This window comes from Perna viridis, chromosome 5 (assembly GCF_037379345.1).
Source record: "Perna viridis isolate PV_CMFRI_1.1 ecotype Kerala chromosome 5, ASM3737934v1, whole genome shotgun sequence".
In the NCBI taxonomy this organism is placed as follows: Eukaryota; Metazoa; Mollusca; class Bivalvia; order Mytilida; family Mytilidae; genus Perna; species Perna viridis.
In genome coordinates, this window is record NC_142449.1 from 38341364 (window position 1) to 38355151 (window position 13788).

The 13788-nt window shown below is 33.0% G+C and overlaps 1 protein-coding gene across 3 annotated transcripts in view; it reads right to left on the reverse strand.

The window, feature by feature from the left end:
- Positions 1-10501, reverse strand: part of LOC148617413 (uncharacterized) — a 56919-nt gene extending 46418 nt beyond the window's left edge. For all 3 annotated transcript variants that reach the window (XM_088585010.1, XM_088585008.1, XM_088585009.1), the window contains exons 1-3: positions 10343-10501; positions 8127-8303; positions 59-157 (exon numbers count right to left, since the gene is read on the reverse strand). In XM_088585010.1, coding sequence (XP_088441136.1) covers positions 59-157; positions 8127-8303; positions 10343-10395 — 329 coding nt within the window. In that variant the 5' untranslated portion in view covers positions 10396-10501. The remainder of the gene's footprint in view (positions 1-58; positions 158-8126; positions 8304-10342) is intronic.
- Positions 10502-13788: the final 3287 nt, after the last annotated feature.

Genomic DNA, 13788 nt, shown 5'->3' on the forward strand with positions numbered 1-13788 from the left:
TTAGAAATTAAACAACTCTACAATATTTTTCCAACTTTAAGGCTAAGTCAAGACTTACTGACGACTACGTGATGGAACAGGGGGAACAACTCCATACTGATGTGCTCTAAGGTTAGTCTTGTTTCTCAATCTGGCATGGTCTGGAGGTGTCTCAATTCTGTAAATGAATATGAACCATGTACAACATGAAACAATCTCACTGTTAGTGGAGAGCCTGTATCACTCACCTGGTCAAAAATAGTCCTTTTAGCCTTCCAAAAGCAGTAACTCAAAATTTGAATCTTGACCCAACTGTACTATTGTCATAAGCATCATTAAATCAATAGAGAGCATTCTAGTTTTCCACCCAGGTTTCAAATTATGAAATAATTTTTTCATAGTCATTTTTGCCAGGTGAGCTAATAACAGAAAAAATAAATGAAACATGCTAAACCATAAACAGAATGTGATTAGGGTTACATAGAGCTAGAGAACAAAACATCAGCAGTAGTGGACAATTTTCTGAACATTTCAGCATAGGTCTATTACAACATGCTGATCAATTTTGCCCCTTGCATGATTTTAACTACACCTAAACATTTTGAATTTATACAAAAAATCTTACTTGATCGCTATGTTCTATTTTTAGTAACATCAGCCATGTATTTCACCAGATCAAAAATCTGGACTGTTAAAGATATCATTAGAAACATTCGTGTAAATTTGATTAGATGAAATGCAATGGTTTCATCTAAAAATTAAAATGTCTGAGTTATTTTCAAAACTCTTCATTTTGACCACTCACACAGATTATTAAAGATGACCTGGCAAACATTCAAACAGATTACAATCTGTCTAGTAGTTTCAGAGGAGAAGATAGTTTGAAAAGTTTACTAAGGACAACAAAAGACGTCGAACACTTAGTGAATGCAATGGCTCACATGGCCCTCTGGGCCAGTTGAGCTAAACAGTGTGACTGGTTTTGGTCAATCAATGATATTTATTCTAGTTAAATCAATGGTCATAAAGAGGTTCAGGGAGTGCATCTTGATACAACTGCAGAATATTGAACTCTGTTTACTTGGGGCATGTGTGGGCATAACGTTAGTTTTTGACACACTGAAGCAAAGGGATTTACAGTGCAAATGACTGGTTTGAACACAATACAGCACAAAAACTGAAATTCAAATAAAGGTGAAAAAAGTTGTGCATTAAGGCTGCTATTGGAAGACATTTGCATCTGATCCCTATAATTAGAGATGTTAAAAAGGCAGTGATATTCACAAAAAAATAATTCAAAAATCAAACCCAAAATAAAATAGTTGATTTTTTTGGGACTTTGATAAGACATACCAATATCTGAAAGATAAGAGATATCTGAAATACGATTTAGAAAAGAAGGTAGGAATTTAATTTGTTTTTAAAGAAAAAATTGGCAAAAAAATTAACAACTGTTAATAACACTAGTCTACATGGGAAAAAAAATTAACAGAATTTATAAAAAAAAAAAAACAACACATTGACATCGAATTAATCATAATTAGATTAACACATTTTCTATCAACTCTAATGATAACATCGGTGTTTCCATTTTCAGCCTCTTAATTTAGAAATTTGTAAAAAAAACTATAAAAAAATAAGACCCTCCATCACATCCAAATAATTGATTTGTTAAAATTTCAAATAAACAGAAAGTAATGGACGCCAATGATGACAACAAAACAACAAAGACCATGACAGGGTGATCCCATCATACAACGGAACATACATTTTTGTATTTTTTGTGGTTGTATAAAAAGGTGAAAGTAGTCAATAAATACAAACTTTTATGAAAACATATCTTTAAAACATACATGTATACACACTCCATTTTTTAATGGCTATGGTACAGTTAATGATGCTGCAAAACACCAGCTAGTCAAAGGATTGGAAAACAGTGAATTTCAGTTTCATGATATTAGAGCCCATCACAAAGTATTCAACCCCTCCCCTATCTGTTAACATCAATGGTAACAAGTTACAAGTCTCCTATACTTATTTGTACTTCTGTCATTCATCAATCTACATGTATCTGCACTGTTCAAAATTTTGATGTTCATGATGATTTTGATGATCCTAGTGATTAGATGCATTGTTTGCAGGGCTCATATAGAGCCCTACCAAAATCGATCTGTTTCAAATAAATATTTGACAGTTTTTGAAATTTTCAACAAAAAGCAGGAAATTGGAAATATGAAGACACATAAGGTTTCTCACACAATTTCTGTTACAGTCCTTGTATGGGATAAACTTCCCACTTGCCCCATACCCCATTGCCAGATCCCCCATGCCCCATTCCCCATAGCCCCATCCCCAATTGCCTCATACCATATTCCCTATAGCCCCATTCCCCATTGCTCAATCCCCCATTTCATCGACTTATTTCCCTTTGTCCAATGCCTTTTCCCATTCCGAAAAGAAAAAGTAAAATAAATGTTTTGTCAAACACATATAATGCATTAGGATGTAGAAAGTTTTGTGCAATCAGTATTGATTTTAGAATCTCGCTGGCGAGTTTGAGAATTACCGAAATCATGTGAAATTTGTATTGTTTACATGCATTATCGCCACTTCGAGGTGCATAAGAAATAGTCATGCAAAATATTCTTAAAACTATAGATATATGTATAAATTGTGAATGAATTTGATTTGTAAAATTATTCTTAAAAATGTTAAAATTGTCCAGATAAGATTTTTGTTGATTGTTGTTATACTAATATTTCAAACCAAATTCTTGAAAATGAGATATTTTTGGCAAATTAAATGAGTGCAAACACTTAAAATATCCTTAATGGTCTTATATTATTGTTAAACATATTAAAATTGTAAAAAAAAAGTACTATGTGTGTGGCTTTGACACATTAATTTCAATCAAATTTTACAAAAATGACATATTTCTGCATCATGGATATGGTGCAATCATCATTAAGGAGCATGAATTCAATAAGCCAAAGGTAAAGTGTAAACACAAGGAAAATGTAATCCACCATTAAAAGCAGAGGCAATTTCTAATGAAGAAATAAATGAATAGTATGAAAAAAGTTGTCTTGGTGATAGAAAAACACATTCTCTATTAAATACACAACACTTTGCAGTATTTTTCCATAATTATAGGATTTAGAGCTGAAATAAGGTTGTTTCCCAATCCCCCATTCCCCATTGCCACATTCCACATTGCCCCATATCCCATAAAATGGTAAGTTTATCCCATATAGGTACTGTAGGAGAAAGTAAACCCAGACAAATTTATTAGTGGTAAAAACCACCATCTGAACCAGAATGTGACTTACCTTTCTAAATTTGTTGTTGGTGTTTGCAGAAAGGATGGAACCAAGTACAAACCCTTCTACCTTACAGGTATATGTATGTGGTAGTTTTCAGCATTATCTTAGGCATCATGGATATGGTGCAATCATCATTAAGGAGCATGAATTCAATAAGCCAAAGGTAAAGTGTAAACACAAGGAAAATGTAATCCACCATTAAAAGCAGAGGCAATTTCTAATGAAGAAATAAATGAATAGTATGAAAAAAGTTGTCTTGGTGATAGAAAAACACATTCTCTATTAAATACACAACACTTTGCAGTATTTTTCCATAATTATAGGATTTAGAGCTGAAATAAGGTTGTTTCCCTATACCAATGATTATTATCCGGAATTTTACCCCTTCACAAATCCTGCTACTGCTTTTTTTTCAATATGACAAGTTAAATAAAGGCTTAACAAAGAAGGCGGAAAATTTTCTATTTTAACTCAAAAGTTCACTGTTCAATTTTTGTTAAGAAAGATGTCAACTCTGAGAATCATGTTACCAGCTGTATAGTGAAAGAATAATCAAGGGAACCAAGATTCAGAAACATAATTTTTTTCACAAATTTCCCAGTTTGTTATATATTCGGATATTTTTTCCAAAATTGAAAGGCATAGGTACATTTTAAAAACAACTCACAGTTTTGGCATATGGGGTGGATGAGAAAGGCATCAATAAAATGGCAAATATAACACTAAAAATGATACAAGACTTACGCTTGAAACCTTATTGAACTCAACGAAATTCAGACCAAAACAAGCACTGTAGATGATGTTAGAAACACAAATGAAAACCCACACGTTTGAAATATCAAAAAGTGACAGATGTTAAAAACATGCTTGAAATCCACACATTTCAAATACCAAACAGTAAAAGATGCCCTATTAAAACTTAAAAGACCTCAGGACTTTTGCATGGAAGACTCACCATTCTTCTTAGCTATGGTAACAATCAATAAACACCAATTGACCAATGGTTTTTAATGGATCCAGCGAAGCAATGTCATAAAAGTAAGTGTACAAGAGACAAGCCTTTGTTCTACAGAAGAAAAATGTTCAACAAATACTAGTGTTGGAAAATATCCTTGCCAAAAGCTGTTGGACAATAATGTTCCTGACACACAGGTCATCTTAATAACAAATCTTCTTCATACAACTACAACTACATATCATAAAGATGGAATCTCTGTGGATACCGACGTACTGATGTACCATGGTAAAAATCCTGTACATTGGTTTATCATGCAAATATGCAAATCTAATTACAGCCTAGACACAAACAGTAATGCAAAAATTGTTTAATTAAATGGAACTTTATCGTTAAAGTTCTAGGAAGTTTTAAGTTCGAACCTTCTGTTTGTTGTTGGTTCACTACAATCTGTAACTAGAGGTTCTAGAGAACCAGAATTACTTAGTTTAGAGTTTAGGAATCCAGTACATAGACGGTAAACCAAAATCGTCATCCTTGGTAGAGAGACCAAAAGAGGACAGCACAGATTTATGATTTTCCACAATCTCTTCTTTGGAGAGTGTGGTAGCAGTATAGGTCTTATCACTGCTATTATTTTCTATGTCTACCTCTGACAATAAACATTGGAAGTAAAACGTTTTGCAGACAAAAACAATGTTATTTTGGGCTTTGTCTGCTGGTACTACAAAATATTTGTCATGTATAATAGACAATGTTTTTGCTACATCAGAGTCTTTGAAAACCAATGTAGCTTTGGCACTCATTAACCTACTTAAAACTTTCATTCATTTCAAAATTTAAGACCTCACGCCTTCAACCACTCTGACAGAGAATCAATGTCTTCTTGTTCTCATTTATCCATATTCTTGCATAGTCCTTGACGGCATCCATAGGAACTTTAAAGTTATAATTCCAATTTATGGAGTGTGGTTCACTGTACTTGGGACCTTTAGAAAGGATATTACGCAGAGATTCATTTTCAATGATGGTTAAATGTCCCGTAACGACATGACCAGAAGGACCATATTTGAATGAAGAGTTTTTGCAGGCTGTCCTTATTATTACTTCTACCAATTTCTGTTACCATAGGCTTAGTAAAATATTAAGGGAACTAATGTTAATAACTTAATATGCAGATGATACTTTTTTAATGCTTGATGGTAAAGAAATATCATTAAGGGAATCTTAAAGTTTCAAGCTTAAAAATGAATAATTCAAAAACAAGAGCAGGTTGGATTGAAAGTAAAAAAATACTCTGATCATATTTTATGTTAAGATTTTAATCTTAATTGAACTTAAATTTCACACTTCTTGGAATAAAATTTTCATTATCTGTTAAAAATATGAAAGAGCAAAACTTAAACAAAACTGCATGACATTTTAAAACTATTGAAAAGTTAGCAGCACCGTAAATTATCTATTTTAGGAAAGGCCAATGATTTGAAATCTTTAACTTGACCAAAAATTGTACATCTCCTAACATCTTTGCCAAACCAAAAAGTTTCCATGATGAATGATATTAATTCACATTTTTTACAATTTTATATGGGATCAAAAGACAAAAAAGTTAATAGAAACACTATGATTTGAAAATTTTGTGATGGTGGTTCGAATATGATCCACATTAAGTATTTCAGTACATATCTAAGATGTTGCAGAAAAAAAATTTATGGAGTTATTACAACACTTTTTGGAGGGATGTTTGAAAAAGGTTTATATATGTTGTCAAACCTGTTATGGAAATGAAAATTCATGATATACTGAGTTTAGACATTTTGATAAATGAACCAGTACATGACATTTCTAATTTTGTGAAATAGAAGGAAAGGGTATTGAATGAATTGATTTGGTAGATTATAAAATGTGATAAAGGATGCAGCTTGTTATGACCACAGCAGTCGAACCCTCAACAGATGGGGCAAGTATGGGCACACCATTCAAAATCAATACTGCTTGGAATTTTGTTCATGATTCAATATTTGACACAGGATAAGAATTTAACCAGAATCGAAGTGATCATTTTTTTGCCCCTTATGCCTAAATGGTTCCAGTCGAAACCTTGAAAATTAATCCAAACCTTCCTTTGGAGGTTTGACACCTTGTGATACAAATTCAAAGAGATCAATTACCTTTTATTTCAATTATTGTTCAGACATACAAAAAATGCTTGTTTCTGGCCCAATATTCAAAAAAGGTACAAGTCTTAACTCCCAAAGTCCATGCCAACCTTCCTTCGGTAGTATGGCACATTTTTATACAATTTCAAAGTGATCCATTTACTAGTCAACTTATTGTCTACAGCCCACAGGGACCTGCTCCCACTATCAAATATGCAGCCCCACTAGTATATAAACATGAATAACATGATCCCAGATTTAGGGGTGCTTGGCCTTAACTCAATTTTGAAAAAAAAAATAATAATTACAAGAATTTGTACATCTAAACACCATATTTCTTCAACTGCTTGGACCAAAATGTCACTTATTTTGTGATCTACAGTGACAATAGAAAGCACAGGAAAATTTGTGTTCCTAGTTTATTGCAAACATGACAAGTGCTGTGCAAACCCAGTTTGTCTATTGATGCTAAAGGCCGCAGTAGTTTCACTTTTGGTCCGAGGGATATTGTAGAAATATGGAAATTTTATGTACAAATCCTTGTACTGATTTGATTAGAAGTAGTTGATGGTGGTATTAGATCCATTGTTTGTCAAGTGATTGCTGAGCAGTAAATATAAATACATATATATTCAATTAATTTTTCTAAATCAAGTTGAATCGAGGCACCCCAAATCTGGATCACCCTTTTCATGTATATATACTAGTCGCGCTGCAAAATTAATAGTAGAAGTAAGACCCTGTGTCTGGACATCTGGAAAGTGCATGTTTCTGGCCCCATTTTTGCTCTCTAATTTCTAAATTGTTGAAGTCTTAATCCCAAATATCGATGCTGGTCTGACCATTGTGGTATAGAATATTATTGAACAACATCATCGACATTCCTATGCTTAAATTTTATGAAACGATAGTTTTTCATCCCTTAAACGGTTAGGGCAATAACCCCTAAATCAATACCAACTTTCTTTTCTGGTTTGGAACCTCGCCACAAAATTTTATTAATACTCAAGTTATTGTATGAAAACCAAGTGTCTGCAGATAACTATCACAAGGGCGAGGTTAACTACATTGCCATGCCAATATACAACCACAAATTTTTCAAGGTCATTTATAAGAATGTTTACAGAGGGTTATGTGACATATATATTGATTAGTAGTACTTCTTGAAAAATTTTCAGGCAGCAATAACTGAGTTTGAGCTTTCATCTGTTCTTGGTTTTTTGGGTTTTTTTTTGTATCATCAAACTTTTCTCAACCACAACTTTCAACAGTCAGGGGTCCTGCCTCAGGATACAAGTTGGTCAGGATAATCACGATAATAACATGTCAAAACTAATTACATGATGGATTTAGATTAAAGATTTCATTGACACAAAGCAGAGGTCAGTCCAAACTTAACTCAAGCAACAGATTTGCTTCTTTGAAAAGGAGAATTTACTGCTTGAATAAGAAACTAGAAGATAAAATGGTCTGTTCTTTTACCAAACTTCTTAGAAATCAAACCAATTTTCACCTAAACATGAATGCAGTTTTCAATACAAATTATGAACAATAAAAGGTCAACTAAGGATAGCTGGAGTAATGATTGTTCATTCAAATATTAACTATACTGATTTCATACCTTTAAATTCTTTATCTTATGACTAAATGGCGGTTAAATTATTTTAAATGGTTACTGAAATAATTAATTTATTCATCTTGCCAAATCACCTGTGGAGGTAAGCAGGAGATGTTGGTTTTCTGTATTTTCCATATGGAGAATGTGATCGTCTTCCTCCTTCACGAGGACTTCCTTCATATCTGTTAGTTGGTGGAGTTCGTCTAGGTGGTGAATATCTGTTGGGAGGTGTTCTAGGTTCACTAACTCTTGACTGTACTCTTCTTAAGCTGTAAAAACATGGATTTTCAGTATGGATCTAATAAATGTGTTTTAAAATTCATTACATTTATCTTTTTGTTGGTTAGACAAGATTAGTGACATCAGGCCCCAGCACCACAAAACTGGAAAAATTACTTAAGTCTGAGATAATTCTTAACTCTTTGTGACGTCATTAATTTTGATGACTTTGATAAGAGTTGCAATGAAAGAAAATACTTAGGACTTAAGTATTTTTCAAGTTTCGTGGCTCTCTGTAAAACTCTGTAAAAGTGCATACTATAGGGTTTCTGCTGGCATGCCCCATTTGTGCATTTGGTTAAAAATTTATCCTTTGGCAATAAAATATATACCTAGCCACAAAAAAAGGATTCACACATTTAGTGGAGGCTAAACATGTGATCCCGCCACGTATTTGTAATTTATGACCTGTTTAGAGCAAACCAACCAATGAATAGTTCAAAAATGCCCATGAGCTGTGACTACAAGTCTCTTAATACACCACAGACCATGGAGATTATATGGCTTCATTGGTCAATTGACATTGTGCAACTTTCAATTATCCAATGAATGTGTATATTCTATTTCGACAGTCAAATGTAAATGATATTTAAAGTGAAGTTGGCCTCTCATCTTCCATAATCTGGATTGTACTCCATCTTTTAGCGAAATTTTGGCCAGAGTTATACACACAATATGTGTCAATAAAGTTTCAGTCTTGATTTGTCAGTAATAAATTTTGAACATGTTTATTGATATAGTATTTTTATTTAATCTGGCGACAAAAATAACCTGTTGCGATTTTCTTCATGCCCAGGTTTTGTATATTAAAATTGACAAGAAGTTTGTCAGCAATGGATTAAACAATTGTGTTGACATCAGGTCAGGGTTAATTGACATAACCAATTTACGACTGAACCAATCAAAGGTAATAACAAGATGACTGTGACTCGCAATATCCTCATGGGAGGAGTCAATTAGATGTACACGTAAATTCACTATTATGTGTCAGCCAATCAAAACTCTCATCTGGTCAAAGATAAACACAATCATGGCCATGTGCACAGTTGCTACAATGTACATACAAGCTTCACAGCCCTGTTAAACCGTATGATACTTTCAGAAACAGATTTACCTTATAACAGAATAGATTATATCCAATTAAAAATGATCCCATCAGGAAGTGTCTAAAACAATCAGAAATGCAAGAATTGATATAATAAAATGGATGACATTTGTTTACACTTTTGCCATGTGCCTTTTCTGGCTGGGAAACTGGTAAGCAAAAAGAATGGGGATGCCCAAAATCTTATTTAGGAAATACTGAAGGCATTAAGTCTTAACATTCAGATATCAAACAGGAGAACAAAGAGATAATTAAAAAGGGTGGTCTATGGTAGTTAGCTAGAAATTTTATAACTTGAAAAAAGAATCAAGTTTGTTGACAATTTATAAATAAAAAATCAAATTATATTTTAAGATCAATTTAATTAGGCCACAAATGAAAAATGTTAAAATGTTTTAAGTTCAGGGATTATATTAGCACTGTATTATAAAGTCCTTGATAGAAATAAAACACCCACTTCTGGAGTAGTACTTTATTGTATTGCAATTAGGCGAAAAAAATTGGCAGACGATTTTTTCTGGTGACAGAATTTTGGAAGCCAGAGCAGCCCCTGGATATTCTTGATCAACTTATATCAAGAAACTGGATATTTTGAGCAAGAAATCACTATGGTTTAAGCGGGACAAGGAAAAAAACTGAAAATTCCCAACAGAATGCCACAGCCTGAAATTTTCTATTCTACTGATGCTTAAAAAGAAGACAAAACTAATGGGACCACGTACTGTAAGAAGCTTGGCTTTATTCAATCATATATTAATTCTGCTGTAATTAATTTGGTAAGGGGTAGAGGTATATATATTTAATTATGTGAATATACAAAGTCACATTTTTATCTCAATAAAAGAAAATAATCACACAAATATGCCCGTATATATTAGTGAAATAGAATGAGACGTATACACGCTAAAATCAATCTATTCGGACCTGTCTTTGCGTTCTTCCCAAACAGCTTTTCTATTCTGTGCCGTAAGCGACATATTTTAGGACCATTTTTTTAAGATTGAACAAAAATCGTGATTTTTCTCATGTTGTTTACACCTGTTGATTAGTTGCGAACCGGAAGTATGTAACTGAACTGGTTTCCGTCGAGACGTTAAAGTGTTGATTTACAACATTTAACATGATCAGGTCTGTATTAAAAAATAAAAATAAAAGCTTCCAAGCTAACCAGAGATATTAGCTACTATTCCATTAGGACGATTTAAAGCAGATATTATGAGACACCGTAACTTGTAAGAGGACGATGTTGAATTTATTGATATTTTTAAAAATCATAATGCCTTCAACTAGTTAAGTTTAAACATATTTTATTTTCATATAATCACACATTATACATTTGTTGGTGTCTTATTTCAAGAGTAATCAAGGGAACCAAGGTTATAGCGGTAATCAAAAGAATGTAATCCAGGGACAAAGACCAGACATGATAAACAGACATATACAACAAAGAACATAAAGTAAGTAAAATCATACATACAAAGTTACAAAAGCAAATGAACAACACTAAAAACTGGGAGCATGACCAGGTGTACCGGTAGGGTAAGCGTCCTCTGTTTTTCTAAAAACACCCGCCGAGCTGCTCATAAAAAAGTCAAGTCCGGGGTAGACAAACGAGGAAAAGAAAACTATGACCCGTTGAATAAATCAGTTTTCATGGTGCAGGACATGTATTAAATTTGGACTTAAAATTTAGTATAGCCCAGTCAGCATGCCTCCGTTGGGCCAACGTTGGCTGATGGTTGATTCGTTGGCTTTTAGTTGGCGTTGGTAAGACGACGTTGGTCCAACGTTGGCCCAGTGTAGTAGTAGGTGGTAATGGAAATATTTCTTCTTGATTTATTTTTACCAAAATGGTTTCTACTAGACAAGCTTATGGGTAAACATGCTGTTTTGAAATTTTAAATAATTTCATAACATAAAAAGGTTCTATGTTGGTCCAACGTACGTTGGCCCTACTATATTCAGAACAACCGTTGCATTTTATGTTTCTCTTTAATAACTTGTTTTAGAAGCCATTTGTACTTGGGAGTATTGTTAAATTTCAATTTGTAATCAAAACCATAATATAATATTATTTGCATTACTCTACATTTGTCCTACCCAGAGCCAACAGTGAGTCAATATTGAACCAACATTAAACCACGTCGAAACAATTTCGGTTACAAACATGTTAAAACAGGCTTAAAGTTATTCTTTATACAAAAATTTATGTAGATCTCAAGAAAAGTAAAACAAAGAAGACAAGCTGGACGTATGAAAGCAAATATTGTGTTGCATCTAAACTGCGATACTAAGTTGGGCCCAACGTTGAAATAGTAATATAATTTTACTTCTTTCAAAAAAAGTTTTGTTGGCTCTTTTCACAAATTCTGCATACCCTACGTTGGCCCAACGTAAATGACCCCGTTGAACCAACGTTGGCCCAACGTAGGAATACTGTTTGGGAGGAGCCATATTTTTTTAAGCTTGGCATTATAGCTGCGCATTCGATAGTTTATACTGGATGTACCCTTTGTTGTATGTTTACAACCATACCAAGTACCATTTATAAGCTTATTATGTTGAGAATCAACAGTTTAAAGTATGACGACTGTAGACATTTAAGAAAGCTAAGTAAAAAATATTGATATTTAAAAAAATGATAATGCCGTTTACAGTTTTAATCAACTTTAGCCAAAATTGTTTTCATAATGAAACACAACTGTATAAGTCGCGAGCTGTTGTTATAGATAGGAAACAAAAAAGATCCTTGTGTAATATTACCCTGGCATTACAAGTTAACTTCATATCAGACGAAAATCAAGTTCTCAGTGCTTCCTAGGTCAAAGATTAAATTCGAATTATTGTCATTATATGACAACTTCGTCCTTTATTATTCCTTCGCAATCAGTGTGGTCATATACATATGCTCTATGTTATTTACACAAAATTGATCGTCGTAGTTCATATCAGATAACGTTTTGAAAGAAGCATTGATAAATCTAATCCGAGAGATAAAAGTCCTGAATGGACAGAAACAGAGAAAGTTTCATAGCAGGTACATTTACTTGCCAGAATTGTTTAGTAATGTATGAAGTTTCATTTCAGGCTTGTGAAAGAGCGGTCATTTTGACAAACAAATGCATATATTGAGATGAAATAAAACCATCCAATTAACAAATTATCTACTATTAAAGCAGTGATATACAATGGAGAACGACCCTTGAGTAGAAGTACTTTCCTAGATGGCATTCCTACTGTCTTTGAAGACTATTCAAGATTTTATTGCATTTGCACATTTTTTTTAAATCATTGCAATCATTGTTTTATTTTTTTTCTACCCGCAAGGATCCATGTTCGGTGAAAAAATTATCTTATCGTATCTTATACATACCCGCAAGAGCTCCACAGCTGTTCAACGCCACTTTGTCTTCAGTTTACACATTCAGGGACTTAACATTTAATTTATTATTAGTATTATATAGTCCCTGCAATTTGACTTATGCATAAACGTTGTAGCCTCATAAAGAAAGCCAAAATATATTATTAAGGTGAATTGGAGCTAGAGCCCCCTAAAAAGTTATTATAATAAACTGAGGTTCACTTCACGTGCAAAAAACCCTCCTGGGGAGTTTGAAATTTTGAAAGACTTTTTTTAAACAAATATTTTAATTTTTAAATTGGGAGAAAATATTTCTTTTGACCCTTTCAAATCACTTTAGTCCGGACAAGTACGTTATGCCTTAACATACATGAAATTCGATGTTTGTGAACAATACAGATTATACAAATACAAATGTTTTTATTGCCTAATCACAGGATCTTTGCAGGCATATCGAATCACTACCATGAAACACACACCCAACTTAGTTCACAAATAGCGACATACACAACTATTCTTACCTGATTTGCGTAAATTTGAACACGGTAGTTTTAGAAAAATAGAGTAAAATTAAATTTAAAAAAATATTATGGTAAGAGTATACATGGAAAAGCCATTCAAGATACATGTACCTGTACATATGGTTTACATTATAAATGTTAATCAGGCATAATTGTCCTTTCTTTTATTAAAATTTTATTCCAAATAATCAGCTAGGAAAGTTAGAACTTTAATATTTTCAGTGGTTAAAGTCCAGATGAAAAGCAATTCAGGGTTCAAATTATGTGGTTTGGACACGTTGCGTATAACTTTTCATAGAACATTTTTCTGTTCAGTAACTAGGATAAATACACAAAAGTATTTGTTGTGACATTTAGTAATCCCAAGTTTTCATAACCATATGATACAATTGGTTTTATTAACCAACTACCCAAAATACATTAAAATATGTCAAAAACTGACCAATTGATATGAATTCAAACCGCGCATCTATACCGGGCCAATATGG